At 42.9% G+C, this 16587-nt stretch overlaps 1 protein-coding gene across 1 annotated transcript in view; it reads left to right on the top strand.

The window, feature by feature from the left end:
• The window catches only part of Pkp2 (plakophilin 2), a 74057-nt gene that overhangs the window by 13529 nt on the left and 43941 nt on the right, over nt 1-16587 (top strand). Inside the window, exons 2-4 of the mRNA XM_020184928.2 lie at nt 4174-4286; nt 4625-5298; nt 13465-13600. Coding sequence (XP_020040517.1) covers nt 4174-4286; nt 4625-5298; nt 13465-13600 — 923 coding nt within the window. The remainder of the gene's footprint in view (nt 1-4173; nt 4287-4624; nt 5299-13464; nt 13601-16587) is intronic.

Here is a 16587-nt window from a genome sequence, read left to right as displayed (position 1 = left end):
ATTTTATTTCATCCACATCAGGGAGAAGGGGCAGAGGAGCTGAGTGCTAACTTCCAGCTGCTGCTGTTTGCACAAATAACAAGTTATCATATTTGGGGGTAGATATCCTGAACCAACCACTTTACAACTTCAGAAGCATTTGAATATGTGCTTGCCCAGGTAATCCTGGTAGTCTTTAGGATTACGGGAAACTGTGATTTGTCACAACATATAAGAAGGAGAGCAGAGGCTGGAAACCAGGGCTACAGGTTTTTGTTCATTGTTTGTGTTCTTTGACTTAAAGGAAATACTGCCTCTGGTTTGAAGTAAAAAATCCGTTGAATTAGTTTTCAGCGTAAGAAAATCTGGATTTTTGTATTGGATTTATTTAAAACAGGATGCACCTCTATGTATAGAATGTTTGCTTGCTTTCTGGTTTCTAATTTTAGCAAAGGACATGGCTGTCATTACGTTTTGTTCTCTGATTGAACAGAGAATAGTGACTCGCCATAAAGAGATTTGTTTCCATCCTAATAGTTACCTTTTTAAAGAATCCAACCCTTCCTAAAATTTCTCTAAAATCTTAGAAGACAGGTGTTAGTTCACCTTTAATCTACCATACTGATCTTGAACACGACTGCCTAAGCAAACTAACCTGCGTTATTTATTGTTTGAGATTGGCCTTTTAATAAAGGGTCCATCCACGTGCCAGCACGCAGGCTAACTACTAGGAATTACATGTTTTCTAGTACGTGAATTCCACATGTAGTCCAGGGCCGAAAAACCCGATCATGGGAGGGGGTGTAACTACAGTACACAGCGCTTGCTAAAGCCTCTGAGTTCAATCCTCGATACCACAAAGAAAAAAAAAGTTGAAAAAGTCTAATTGTATTTTTTTTTTCTCTCTGTTACTACCTTGTAGTTGTTTTGGGAACCATTAAACCAAATCTCAGTTCTTTCCTCTGAAAACTGAAGAAGGTAGCTTCCTTAAAAAGCATTAAAGGATATCTTCAGAGTATTTGGAGTGGCTCAGGGGAAGGTGCTAGAAGAAAGAAAGATAGAATGATTGGTTTTGGTTCTCAGAGCAAAACTGTGATAGTAATACCCCAGGGTTTGGGAAATGACAATTTCAGAGCAGGCACCATGCAGTCAAAATAGCAAGAATGGTGGAAGGGAGGACCCCAGAGCCCACGCCTGATTGCTCTTTGCAGTTCGAGGCATGTCATCCAGGTTTCCCTGTTTATGAACGGGGATGGTAATACTTGTCTCTGCACCGCAGAATATTGTAAAGAGACATCAAGGAATCTTAAAAGTTACATTGAAATGTAAGGAATTCATGTCAGGCGCTTTAAAATGTGAAGGTTTAATGAAAGCTAAACACTTTCCTTCGAGAAACCGGAGTCTGCAGCTAACTATTGCTAGGATGCACTGTAAATCCTTCAGGTGAGGCGTGGTAGTTCTCTCCCACATACAGCTCCCCAGAGGCTGAGGCAGGAAGATGGGCTGAACCTAGACGTTCAGGACTAGCTTTGAACACACAGGGAGAGCCTGCCTCAAAAAAAAGCTTTTGCAGGAATCTCATCTTAAAGATGGAAGGATCCCCTTTTTACTCCTTTTATTCCTTTTAACTGTTCCTGAATAGCTACTAGCTCTTGGAAGTTGGGTGAGGGTAACAGTGTGGGTGATGAGGGACTGGAGGGGCCCTGTTTGCAGAAAAATTTCTTGCATTACTAAAATTGCACTCTTTCATTTGCCATTTTATTGTACACTAAAAGGAATTAATGGACCCAGCTATCTTCCCTACAGGACTGCTAGTATTTTCTCATAGATTGCCCTGACTCTCATGTATTCAGTTTTCAGATTATCTAAAATTCTGAACCCTAAATTACTTTTTTTGTTGTTGCTTTGTTTTGAGACAAGGTCTTGCAATGCAGCCCAGAATGGTCTGGAGCTCACTGTGTACCCCATGCTGGCCTTGAATTTGGAATCTTCCTGCCTCTGCCCCCTGAGTGCTGGGATTACAGGTGTGTACCACCATGCCTGGTTCCAGCACTGGGATTTGAACTCAGGGCCTCACACTTGCTAGGCAGGCGCTACCACTTGAGCCACTCCACCAGCATGTTTTTTAAAAGACGATAAATTTGGTTTCTTACATATCAGCTGACTGACTAATAATTTTTTGCCTGGTCACACACAGCCTCTGTAAGCTTCTCCTTTCTTGGAGGTGGAGTGAGTGTAAACTGTCTCCTTTTCCTAGACCCTTGGGGTTTAGAGACTTTATGCTCCCTGTACCTGTCCTGGTAGCCTCTTTCCCAGGCCAGCAAGGCCCTTGCCCCCCTTTTCCCTAGTAGCCTGCAGTGTGGACTTGGTGGCGGAGAGGGTAGGAAACAGTGGTATAGAGTTGAAGACAGGGTTTGTGTAGCTCAGGCAGGAGCCAGGCACTGGGAGTTGAGTCCTTAGGCCTCTCCTAATTTGCAGATTCTTTTCCCTCGTCCGAGGTCCAGGTCACAAGGGGGTTCTTAGAGAAACCAGTCCCCTAAAAACAGGAAACACCTGGCTTACCTCAACTTCCCTGATTTTAGGGGAGGCAGCAGCTACCTCCTGTCAGGAAGGGAGGCCTGAAAATTGTTTGCCAGCCATAATGTTCTCCCTAAAATAAGGGGACACGTGGACAGACATAATTGGGAATGGATTTAGACTTCTTAGCTTTCAGGCTCCAGCAGTCTTCATCCCTCTCCCCCTCTGAATTACTTGGGAATGTACACTTGAAACAATTTATTTGCAAAGTGTATAGGTATGCGCCAATGGTGCTAGCAAGAGACTACCTGTGTTCTGTTCTCAGCGTATTTCATGAGTCTCTGAAGTCTTAGAAGAATTAAGTGTTCTCCCACACCCCCCTCACATTTCTCAAAGAATGCTATATAACAGAAAAAAGAAATTTTAGTTAAAATTAGAGAGTTGGAAATTCGGTTTTACAGATCTCTGACTATTTTGTGGGGTTTTTTTTTGTTTGTTTGCTTTTGTTTGGTAAATCAGTAACTGATTACAAAAAAAGAAAAAGCTGAGAGAAGGATAAAAAGGCAGAAGAGACACAATCCACCCTCTGCCTCCACATTCCTTAAAGAGGAGTATTTTAAGGTGGATGAGACCTGCATCAGTGGAGAAGCCCTGTGGGTTCCAGCGCTGAGCACAAAGGGTTGCCTCCCAGGCGTGGTTGGCTTAGGAGTTGGCTGGCTTCCACTATGGAAGGGCAGCCAGGTGATTCCTCAGAAGCAGTCATTTATACAACACCTCACCCTGGCCTTCAGTTCATCCTTGCTGTCTTTGACAGCACTGACCCACCTTGTTATTTATACAAGCTGTCTTATCTGGTAGTGTTGAGTCACCATCGTACCTATTGCCTACACCTTATTTCAAATAGGTCCTGAGCTCCGCCCTGGGAACAGAGCTCCCTAACTTGAGCAGCTGAACTTTGTAGAACAGACCACCTAAAGTAACCAGGGATTGTCAAAATTCTTCTCAGCACCCCGCCCCCTGCTTTTTTTTTTTTTTTTTTTGGCTTTTTTTGCTTTATTTTGTTACTTGTTTTTGAAACAGGGTCTCACTATGTAACCAGGTTGGCCTCAAACTTTAGATCCTCCTGTCTCAGCCACTGGCTTCTGGGATTATAGGTATTCACCCTTCCACGCCCTTTTCCTTTTTTTTGTTTTTTGTTTTTTGCTTTAAATCAGACTCTCACTTTGAAAAACTCACAGAGTGTTTTGGTAAGGTTTGATCATTTGCCACTTCCAAGGATTTTATTAAACCAGCATTTAAAAACACTAATATAAATTTTGTACTTGTAATTGGCTTTAGCTGCTTAATCTTAAAAGTTTTTTTTTTTTTTTTTTAATTTTGTGGGATTGGAGTTTGAACTCAAGGCTTTGCACTTGGAAAGCAGGAACTATACTGCTTGAGCCACACTCCAGTCCATTTTGCTTTGGTTATTTTGGAAATGGGGTCTCCTGAACTATTTGCCTGGGCTGGCCTCAAACCTTGATCCTCCTGACTTTAGCGTCCCAAGTAGCTGGGATTACAGGCATGAACCACTGGATGCCTAGCTAAACCTAGATGTTTTTATATACAGTTGTAGGTCTGCTCGTACTGGTTGGCTCATTTGTATTCTAAATTATTTTAATGTTTGCTTAATTGCAGGAAATCTTCACCGGACCAGCAGTGTTCCTGAGTATGTCTACAACCTACATTTGGTCGAAAATGACTTTGTTGAAGGGCGTTCCCCTGTTACTAAAACCTATGACATGCTAAAGGTAGGATATCAAAGAGCACAACCCCAATTACCAGAAAACATTCCCGAACTTCTTTTCTTTGTTGGTGGATGTCTCTCTCCCCCAAGTGTTATCATTTCCTGGGTGAATTTTAAGAAAATTGGTTTTGTGTTAACACTACTGAGTACCGGGCTGTTTAAGCAGTATTAAATCCTAGTCAAAAAAAATATGACTCAAGTCAACCAGATCTTGGTTTTGAAAAAGACTTTTCCCAAAAAGGGCCCAACTTCACCACACTGGGGGAAATGAACATCATGGGTAAGGCCGCAGGGAAGTTGGAGATTTATGCCCCGTTTCCATTTCCTGTGTCCCGCCCGCAGGCCGGCTCCACTGCCACGTATGGCAGTCGCTGGGGGAGAGGGACGGCGCAGTACAGCTCGCAGAAGTCGGTGGAGGAGAGGTCCTGGAGGCAGCCTCTGCGGAGGCTGGAGATCTCCCCTGACAGCAGCCCCGAGCGGCTCCACTATGCGCCCAGCGACTTCCCTGTGGGCACGCGCGGCCCGGCGGGGCTTGGCGTGTGGCGCCAGGACAGCCGGCGAAGCGCCCCGGCGCCCCGCTATGCGCGCTCCGAGATCGTCGGCGTGGGCCGCGCGGGGGTCGCCGGCCGCCAGCGCCACTACGACACCTACCACCGCCAGTCCCGCTACGGCTCTGTCAGTGACACCGTCTTCGATGGTGTCCCCGCGCACCCCTCTGGGCTCACCTACCCCCGGCCCAGCACCAGCCACAGCCTGGGCAACCTGCTGGAGAAGGAGAACTACCTGAGTTCCGTGGGGCAGGGGAGGCCACTGGCGCCCCTGCAGCCCCACAGGGCTGCCAGGTCCTCCTGGCACCAGAGCTCCTTCCACAGCACCCGCACACTGCTGCGGGAAGCCGGGGACAGCGCGGCACGGAGGATCCCCATGACCATGACCGTGGGCCAGGCGGCAGCCGCGGGAAGCGGAAACGGGACAGTGCTGGTGGACAGGAGCGCTTTCACCGACTCCCAGCTTGGGTGAGTGTCTCCTCCTGAATGTGCCATTCTCCACTCACACGCTCCGTGCCAGCACATTCTGTCCCTGCAGCCCTGACAGCCAGCCCAGCTGCCACTTGTGGGGCTGGAGACAGGCTTCCAGAGATAAGTGATTAAAATAATGAGTTTTCAGGCAGCTGCCTAATTGGCAGGTCAGCCTGTTTGCCTCCCCTCGCATGGCAGCCTTGTGGGGAACAGCCCATCTGTTCCAGTTTGCGTGCTGGCCAGAGGGATCTCGGCCCCTCAACTGCACAGAAACCCGCTCTGAACAAGCAGACTCCCGTGTAGACTAAGAAAGGGAGAGTGGCCAAAGCAGTTTTTGAATCATTCCTGGAAATAAAGGGAGAAAAAGGCTAACGTACTCAATCCTGGTTGAAAGCATGAATCTCAAATGCTGTTTTAATCATTGTGAATGTAAAAAGACTGTGAGAACTACAGAAAGGTGGCTGGTGTCGCCATGGCTGGTTGCCTCCTGGATACTCTGGCCCCTCACTTTTGATTCTAGCACTAGGGATTTGAAGAGTATTTCCTTAACGAAATTAAATAATCAAAATAAGTGAATTTTCAAAGAGCTTCTTTCACTCTTCCTATTTCTTTTATGGCATGATAATGTTCAGTTTTGCAACTTAATTCTTAACCGAGTTTAATGCTCAAGCACAAATTTGGTAAATTGAGGAATTACTAAGAGAAAGGTTCAGAAATAGATGGATGAATGATTAAATCAGTAACTCCTAAAATAAGGATCTAGTATCTTTAGGGTGAACGTTAGATGTATACTTGTTTGATTTTAAAGTTGCTTGATCATCATTATGAAATTCTGTAGTATATGCCCATTGATTGGACAGCCCCTGGGTAACACCTTTCCAAAAGGTGTTGGGGAAACATTTTTGATCAAATTTACTTTGAACTTCTAACATTTCTTGTAGAAAGCAAATCTTTGTCAGTATGAGCATATTTATAAAGAGGAAAAGTAGATATCAGGTAATTATGGGGGAAAAAGCCTAGGCTTGTAAGTGGATAATTCAAAGTTTATTGAATGCCTGCTATAATCTAGGATTTGTGATAGGCATAATTTTATCAAAATACTTAATAGTAAAACTGTCATCCCACATCCTCCAATAACTGGCATTCTTCTCTTGCTCCAACTCTGGGCCCTCATGCTTCTAATACCACCGTGGGATTTTCCAGTCTCATCACCCACTGCAGTGTGACTTCAGGCTCCTGTGTTTCACTGGAAAATTCTTCCACAAATGGAGGAGTTACTGCCCTAGAGCTGCATTCGACTCAGACATGTATTCAGTTTTTGTGTCACTCAACCTGTGCATTGGTACACTGAAGTTCCCCCGTTCCCCCTTCCCTTGGGAACCATCCTCTCCTGGTTTTTCACTAGCTGCTGCTTCTTCTCCCTCTTTTTTTTTTTTTTCTCGTGGTACTGGTGGTTGAACTCAGGGCTTCACACTTGGTAAGGATGCACTTGACCACTTAAGCCGCGCCACCAGCTCTTTTTACTTTGATTATTTTGGAGATGGGGGTCTTGATTTTTGCCCACATTGGCCTAGACTGCTATCCTCCTATTTTATGCTTCCTGCCTGGGATGACAGGCAGGAACTACCAAGCCTAACTTTTTCTGTTGAGATGGGGTCTCACCTACTTTTCTTCTTTTGGGCTGGCCTGGAACGGAGAACCTCCTGACCTCAGCCTCCTGCACATGTAGCTTGGGATGGCAGATACATACACTGTGCCCAGCTATTGGTTGAGATGGGGTCTCACGTTTGCCAGAGCAGGTCTGGAACCAGGATTCCGCAATCTCAGCTTCCCAAATAGCTAGGAATGCAGCAGTGCCTGGCAGCACTGGCTTCTTTACCATTTCACCTTAATCTTGTCAGCGTTCTCCTTTTTTTTCAGGCCCAAAGAAATTATTTATTTTCAGTGACCCTCATCTTCCGAGTCTGGTATTCTTCCAAGGAGGCCCTAGTACTACATCTGTGTCATCATGATTCCCTATTTAATCTTCAACTCTTGTCTTGTAACCTCTAGATTTAAATGTATATGTAATAACTTCCTGGACATCCCAAACTCAGCATATCCTAAACTAAATTCATCAGCCCCTCCCTACCTTCTAGTAGTACCCATCTCCTCCTATCATTGCATACCCTGAAGTCATTCTTCCCTCTTCCAGTTACCCATCACCAAGCCATGTTCACCTCCTTAACTTCTCTCCATCTCCACCACACAGGTGTCTCTGTCCCAGGTCTTGCTCAGAACTGTTCTGCTAGACTATCAGAATGATCTTCGATAGTCTGATTGTTTCTCTCCCCAGTTAGTAACCTTTCTGTGATTCCATGAAGTGTCTCTCCCCAGTTAGTAACCTTTCTGTGATTCCATGAAGTGTTCAGGCTTTTTAGCATGGCACCTAGGACCATGGCGTTCTTACCTCTGCGTAGTGTTCCAGTCTCTTCTCTTTCTACTCCCTTTCCGATCACTGTCATTGCCAAACTCAACCACATGGAAACTCCCTTAATGCGAGACACTCTCCTCCCCTTCTCACTCTTCTTCTCCCTCCCCCAGTCTTTTACATATGCCACTGTTTTTATCTGGCTGCTTATAATTCTAGACTTAGCTTGAACACCACCATTTTGCTGACCACTCCCTTCCCAATCTTCTTTCAGTGCCCAGATATCAGTGATGTATGAATGTTCATATCAGAGTAATATATTGTGGCTATTCGTTTTCGTATCTGTTTTCCCTCTAGTCTCGGATCTTCTTGCCATGTCATTCATCTCTATATTTTCAGTACCCTAACACAGAGGCAGGTCCCCGATAGGTACTGCAATAATGTATGGTGAAAGAATGAAGGTAGAAATGAATATAAACTTTACTTTTTTGCCATCTGTGTTTTTTTGTTGCTCAAATTCTAGATGTAGTGACCATACTATTTCACATTATTGTTTTAATGGGCAGGGTAAATTTTATTACAATGTTTTATCATATTTCAAAGAGTAAAAGGAATGCTTGAGGTCAAGAGATTTATTTATTTTTGGCGGTACTAGGGATTAAAACCAGGACCTTATGCGTGCTAGGCAAGAACTCTCCCACTTGATCTCCCCTACCAAGCCCTTTTGTTTTTGAGATAGGGTCTCACTATGAAGCCCAGACTGGCCTTGAACTCAAGATCCACCTGCTTCCTCCACCCCCCCCCCCATAGAAATTATAGAAACTGATTCTTTTCTCTGATTTCTAAAGGGAAATTTTGCTTTCTGATCAAGGTTGTGCCTATGCCCATCAGTCAGACTTTCCTCTTTCCCAAGACACCTGTCCTGAAACCTCACATGGTACTCTGCTTTGCCCTGCATTGTCTCTCATTTTAAACTCAGCCCAAACCCTGGTTTTGGATTCTGGTTTTTTTTTTCCCCTAGTGGTACTGGGAATTGAACCCAGGGCCTTTGCACATGCTACCACTTGAGCTATGCCCCCAGCCCTTTTTATTTTTATTTTATTTTTAAGATAGGCTCTTGCTAACTTTGCCCAGGCTGGCATCAAGCTTGCTTTGATCCTCTTGCCTCTGCCTCCTAAGTGGCTGGGATTACAGGAATGCCACCATGCCAGGCCCTGGGCTCTACTTTTTCATGCCTAGCAAACTGCATCTGTAAAGAAGTGTTCTTTCCTATATGTGCTACATTTCTATGGTGTAACTAGACAGAAGTATAAACCTACATAATGACATAAAGTATTAAAACGTGGAGCTATCTTTCCAAAAGAAGAATAAGGCATTGGAGCTATAGAAACAGTCAGCACTTGTTCTAAGTCAGGGTGATGAAGAAGGTTTAAAAATCACCAACTGAAAAATTCTAGATGAAATTTTCTAACAATACAATTAGGAACTGGTAATTCAACAGTGAATCTCAGAACCCTCCAGCATGCCCATAAGCACCACAGAGAGAACTGAACGACATAAATGAAGGGCTCAGGGGTCAGAGTAAAGATGTCGTGAGTACCCAGGTCCACCAGGACTCAGAGAACACAGGTCAGACTGCTCTGGGGATGGGGAGGGACACTAAGGAGAGAGCAGACCTCCAGCAGATCACCAGGCAGGTGTGCAGCCTAGAGCCAGCAGAGCAGAACACACGTCATGCTGACTTTCCTCCACATCTTCTTTCTTTCCTTAAACAGTAGAAAAGGATATACATTTATTTATTATTTATTTCTTTTTATGCAGAGTGGACTTCAGAAGGGATAGGCAGACCCAAAAGCGTTTATACCTTTTTAACACAAGAATGATAACTCATGCAGTTGTGACACGACAAAGGAGCTTTAGCTGGGCACAGTAACCAGGAAATATATGGGAAAAATGAATGGAAGACAAGTGTCATTTCAATAGATTTGTTTGTACTGGCTTGTTTCCACGTAACTACCAGTCTATAGTGATAAGAATGTTCTTCTTTTCCTAGTAAAGGCAGGGCACCTTTCTGTCTGGAAGTTTTATGGTAGAGAGTGGGCTATCAGAGACGCCTTTCTTATCTGCTGTTTTTCAAGGGCCTTTAGCTCAAAATAATCATAGCAGTATATTTTGAGGTGGAAGACACTCCAACACCTAGCAGTGATTTGCTGTTCTTGTTTAGGACACCACACTTTGCCATTTTGAAAACCTGCAGGTATAGTTAACCATTTCCTATTCCTAATTAATAACTTACAAAGACTGATTAACTCTGCCTTCATTTGTGGACTGACTTATGAACCAGTGTTATTTGCTATCCTCATGGTCATTACTCATTCACACTCAGGACAGGCTGCAGACATCATTTAGGGTACTCTTGAGGATTTAAAGCTGCCACATCCTCTGATCTCCAACTGCTTCTTTCTTTTTTTGTGGCTTAACAGGGGTTGGAACTCAGGGCTTTGCTCTTGTAAGGTAGGTGCTCTACTGCATCTTTCTTTCCACTTTAGCTTCCAGTTCAAGGCTTTCTTGCCTCTGTTGAGTCTCTTGCATTGCCCTCAAACTGCCTCTTTGTAGGCAGGTACTGGTGGCTCACGCCTATAATCCTAGCTACTCAGGATACAGAGATCAGGGGAATCAGGGTGGAAGCCAGCCAAGCAAATAGTTCACGAGACCCTATCTTGAAAATACCTACCAAAAAGAAAGGACTGGCAGAGTGACTCAAGTGGTAAGTACCTGCCTAGCAAGCATGAGACCCTGAGTTCAAATCCCAGTTCCACCAAAAACACCTTGCCTCTTTGTTTCTAGAAACCTATGTTCACTGAAGAGTCATCTTTCCAAGGCAGCCCTGGTGTCACCCCATGGGAGGCAGGGGATGCACGTTTACTGGGCAGTGGACGTTTGCAGGTGCCATCCGTTTGCTTGGCTCTCAAAGGTGGAGCCTAATATCATGTCTGGAGAGCCAGTCCAGGCAGGGCCTGGCTGGCAAGAATGTTAGTTACTAGGGGATTCCACACATGGAAAAAATTTATTTCTATTTTTTTATTTTTTATTTTTTTTTGAGACAGGGTGTCACTGTGTAGCCCAGTTTGGCCTTGAACTCGGAATCCTCCTGCCTCAATCTCTTAAGTGCTGGGATTATAGGCCTGCTCCACCATGCCTAGCTAGATTTTTTTTGTTCCCCTGTAATGTCTTACTCTGACTAATGTTATTTTACATGCTTCCTGTCATGTTTTCATTTCATCATAAGTTCTTTTTTAGTTTTTGTTTTATTTTACTATTATTATATTTTTGTAGTGGTGGGGATTGGACCTAGGACTTCATGTATGCACACTGAGTGCTGCACTACTGAGCTATTCCCCAGCCCCTTTATACTGATACTGTTAACTAAAGTTTTTGAAAGACTCACTTCTACAGCTCCCTCCTAGAGTCCCCTAGTGTCGGGGACATGGGGCCAGGAAACAACTGCTGATCCCTCACCTGCCTCCCCAAACCCATCTTCCAAGCCACATTTCCACAGGCTTCAAGAAGTAATTGGTAAGTTGGTAGGAAGGAACAAAGGAAGGTAGGTAGGAAGAGAGGGAGGGGAAGAGGAAGAGACAGAAAAAGGAATGCAGGGCAAGAATGCTGTGGGAGAATAGGGGAGAAAAGGGATAGCTCTAGCTGGGCCCAGAGGCACAGAAAAGATTTTACAGAAGTGTTGGAATTCAGATTGAGTCTTGAAGAATGTATAAGAACGGGATAGAAGGACAAGTTCCCTAGAAAACTCAGAAAGGCGGCAGTGTTTGGAGAAAGATTTCAAGTCCAGTGTGATTGGAGGGCAGGGGAGTGGATCAAAGGAGGGGTGAAACAGGGTAGAGAATTCAGTAGATGGATCCACACGGGGGTCACAATGTTGCCATCTCATGGAATCCAACTTTACAGACAGTAACAGCACAGAAAACTTACTCCCTACATAGCAAACCTAGTTGAGAAAGTCTTCATTTAGTTTAGGAATTGATTTTAGTGATAAAGTGCAGTCAAAGTAGGATTGGGTCAACTGGGAGTGAGTGCATAGCCTCTTCATGAGTCATGTTCAAGAAAATGAAGGATTATAGTAATAGAGTTATCTGTGGGTGTTGAAAGAAAGGAAATGTGAACATTCCTGAGTCATTTATGGGTTTATGAGATGAATTAGTGGCTGAATGTTTAAAAAAATAAAAGCTGCACTAAACAGATGGCTCTTTTTAGGCTGCTCATTCGCCAGAACACTGGGAGTGCTAGGTGGTAAAGACCCGGTTGCCATTGAGGTTGAGTCTGTAGGGTTCTGATTTTGCTGTAAAGACCTCAGAACCCATGAATGTAAACAATTTCCATCTTTTAAAAAAGGCCTGCTTATATCAAATAAAAATGATTCAAATTCTAGTTTTTCTGCATCTTTTAACAAATTAAAATTGTCTCTCGAGGCACATTGTCAAATATGAAATCATTATGTAAGTCTCAGTGTAGATGCCAGAAATGTTCTGCTTCATTTTTAATACCCTCGCACTCATGAAGGAATGCTTCTGTGTTTGAACGTGTTTCAGAGGCAGCAGTTTAGTTTTTAGCCACGAGGCCTTAATACTTCTTAGCCCTCACCTGCACACCCTGATACAGACACACACTTACCGCTGCACACGCTCGCTCTTGCACACGTGCTTGCATTAGTGCGTTACCTGGTAGAAAAGAGAATCCGCTTACAAGCAGATGATGGGAAACACCCTTCCAGGTGTCTTCGGGGCCCCATTACCTGCATTGCATCCTCAGTTACTTGTGGAGCATTTCTTTAGCTGTGGTTCTTGAGCTCAGTTTTTCTGAGGCAAGGCCACCAGGAGCCCTAACATGCTAACATCCACATTGGTAATATTCCTCCTGATCTAGTCACCCTCCAGGCAGAAATAAAAAGAGGAAAAGTACAGCTCTATGAGGCATTTGGGAGTTACCATTTTACAAGTGGTAATTTTATTTGCCCTCTATAAATGAGCCTCCCTTGTCAAACTGCATCAGACTTCATCCTCACCTGCAATCAGGAAATGACAAAAGTATTCCACCAGGATGGGCACACCTGAGTTTCACTATCATGGCAAAGTGATAGTAACAGGATGTATAAATTGTTTTCTTTAGGAAAAAACATCTATAATTGCATTTCATCCTCATCTTTTCTCACACATTCTGTCACACCAGCATGACTTATTTTAAACAAAACAAAACTTTTTCTGACATCCACTGTCTACATACTATTGCGTCCATTTTAGAACATTTCTATTTCTAGCTCATGTTCAGGTGAGATAACAGATTCTAAGCAACTCTGAGAAAAATCTAATGACTTTGAGAGTCAATGTTTTTCCTTTAGGTATGGCAATGCCAGAGGAGGATAATTTTTCATTTCTGTGTATAGAAATTTCCTTTGAATTCAATGATCGTGGTCTTCTTGGGTTTTTAAAGTCCATTTTGATGTAACTATCACACTATACCTTTTTATCATAAAGAGTTCTAGCTCTTTCTTTGGTGTATGTCACGATTCTCTCCACCAGAACTCTCAGAGGCTGAACAGAGCAAGAGTGTTTTGGCCACTAGCTCCCAACACCCTCTCCAAGGCACCAGTGATCTGGATGCTTCTCAGTGCTGACTGAGTCACCGTTGGGACGCAGGAGGGCCAGGTGTGGAAGCTCACCGATCTCTGACTGTTTGTCTAGGAATGCAGATGTGGAGATGACCCTGGAGCGAGCGGTGAGCATGCTGGATGCCGACCACACGTCATTGCCCAGGGTGTCAGCTGCAGCCACCTTCATACAGCACGAGTGCTTCCAGAAATCCGAGGCACGGAAAAGGGTGCGTACCTCCCCCAAGCCCTGTGTACTACCCCACACTGTCCGCTTATGGTGAGCCTGCACACTCAAAGCAGTCATTTACACAAGGTTTTTTAAATCTTCATTTTTTTTTTTATTTAAAAGGAAATATGCATTCATGACACAAAAATCTTTCCTGCAACTCAGAAGCTTACAATGTTTATACACAAGCCTTCCTCTTGGCCTGTTTGTCCCTCCTCATCATTTAGAGCCCACCCCCAAGGCAGTGGTTTTCAACAGTCTGTGTGCTTTCAGATTTTTCAGTTAGCTTTAGGCCATTGTTTTCTATATTAAAAAAATGTGTTAAATATAAACAATGTTTTGCAACTTTTTTCATTAAACTGTTTAATGCTGCAATAATTGTTCGATGAATAGCTTTGTATGCAAGTCTTTAGACACTTCTACAAACTTTTCTACAAGACAGATCTCCACAAATGTAATCAGTAGGTCAGTGTATATTTGGTTTAAAAAGTTGGCTGAGCACAGTGGTGAACATCTGTCATCCTAGTTATGAGGGAAGCATAAATAACATTGAAATTCAGGCGGCTGTGCATAAAGTGAGACCCTGTTTCAAAAATAACCAGTGCAAAAAAGGGCTGGCGGAGTAGCTCAAGTACTAGAGTGCCTGTCTAGCAAGCATAAGGCCCTGAGTTCAAACCCCAGTACCACCAAAACAACTTTTTTAAAGTGCTACACTTAGGGCAAGGAGGAAATCACAGTTCAAAAAGTTACTCAGTACAAACTAAGTCTGTCCCACCCCATACTTCAGCCTACACTGACCCCTTCCCCACCATCGGTTTTTGGGGATCTTTCCAAAGACATTTTGTGCATGTAGAAACAATTGTTGGAAGGAGTTGGTTGAAAAAAACTTTTTTGTTTAAAACAAACTCACAAATGATAACATATTGCCTAAAGTATTTTTTTCATTTAACACTATATCTTAGTATCTAAAAAAACTTATAAAATCTTCAATATATACTAACCCTACCTCATTCTTTAAAACTACTGCATTGATTTCTGTTGTCTAAATGTATCAGTGTTATTGATTTTTTAACACCTGTATTGACATATGATTTGAAAAGGTTTTGAGATTTATTTTGACACTACAAAGATAAGTTGTCTTATATCCCTGAGTCCTACCCCTCTCACATAATTGTGCATCACAATCTACTATGCACATTTGTGTACACCTTTTCATGGAGACATGTGCTCTGATTTCTCTTTAGTAAATACCTAGGAGTGGAATGTCTGGGTGATATGATAGGTGTGTGCCTGACTTTTTAAGAAAGTGCTGAACCATTTTACAAAGTAGTTGTGCTGTCTTCCCTCCCACCAGCAGAATGTGAGAGTTCCAGTTCCTCCACATCTTAATCCTGACCTGTACACTTTCATCAGTCTTATTTCTTTGTGGTTTTAATCTGCATTTTCTTCATCGCGGATGGAGTTGAACATCTTTTCCATGTGATTATTTGCCATCTGTGTATCTTCTTTGATGAGATGTGTTTCTAAATTGTTTCATATTAAACTTTTGAACTCAGGGCCTTGTGCATGCTGGGCAAGCACTGTGCTACTGACCTATGTCCCCAGCCTCTCTTTACTGAATTTTGAGAGTTCTTGATATACAAGCTATTCTTTCAAATACATGAGTTAGAAATATTTTTCTTCCTGTAGTGCTTTGTCTTTCTTCAGTCTCTTTTCATTTTAATGGAGTTGGATTTAACAGTTCTTTCTTTATATGGTAATTCGTGTTTTTCATGACATAGCCAAGAAAATTTTCTCAACTCCAACATTAGAAGCTATTCTATATTTTCTTCTAGAACTTCATAAACGTTAGGTTTTATACTTGGCCCATGATCCACTTGGTGTTCTTTTTTTTTTTTTTTTTTTTTTTTTTTTTTTTTTTTTACATATTATAAGATGTGAATTTAAGTTCCTTTTCTGGTTTTTATATATTAATTGCTCAGGTGTCATTTGTTAAGAGACTTTGTTTTCACTATTAAGTTGTCTTCGTACCTTTGCTGAAAAGAAAGATCACGTTGGAGTGTCTATTTTTTTTGTTAGATATTCTATTCCATTGATGTATTTTTCTACCTTTATGCAAATATTCCACTGTCTTCATAACTGTCATTTTATAATAAGTCTAAAAATCTGGTAATCCTACCTCTCCAACTTTGTTCTTATCAAAGTTGTTTTGACTAGTCTAGGTCTTTTGTAGTTCCAATCAAATTTTAGAACCAACTTGCCCTTTTTTTTTTAATTTTTGTGTGTGTGTGTGAAACTGGGGTTTGAACACAGAGCTTTATGCTACCACTTGACTTCAGCCACACCTCCAGTCAATTTTGTTGGAGATGAGGTCTCTATACCAATTTGCTTAGGCTGGCCTCAAATCTCAATTTTCCCAATCTCATCTTCCCAAGTAGCTGGGATTATGGGCATGAGCCCCAAGCACCCAGCACCAGTTTTTTTAAAAAAGATAAAGAAGAGCTAGAGGTATGGCTCAAGTGGTAGAGCTACTGCTGTGTGAGCTCAAAGCCCTGAGTTCAAACCCAAATGCAACCAAAAAAAGGATAAAATAACTTAGCTGCACATAGTGACTTACACTGTAACTCTAGCTACTCTGGGGCAGAGATTGGGAGAATTGAGATTCCAGACCAGCTCTGGCAAAAAGTTTAGGAACCTGCATCTCAATCAATAAAAACTGAATGTGGCAGCACATTCAGCCCAACTATTTAGAATGCATAAATAGGAGGATCCCTGTCCAAGTCCAGGCATCAATGGGAGACCCTATCTGAAAAATACCTAAAGCAAAAAGCGCTGTGGGGCATGGCTCAAGTAATAGAGTACCTGCCTGGCAAGCACAAGGCTCTGAATTCAAACCCCAGTACCTCTCCCCACCCCAACCTACAAAAAAAAAAAAACCTGTAGGAATTTTGAGATTACATTGAATCTAAAGATAGGTATGGAGAGTTG

Source organism: Castor canadensis, chromosome 8 (genome assembly GCF_047511655.1).
Source record: "Castor canadensis chromosome 8, mCasCan1.hap1v2, whole genome shotgun sequence".
NCBI lineage: Eukaryota > Metazoa > Chordata > Mammalia > Rodentia > Castoridae > Castor > Castor canadensis.
The sequence above is the reverse complement of the archived record's forward strand: the minus strand, read 5'-3'. Positions and strand labels throughout refer to the sequence as shown.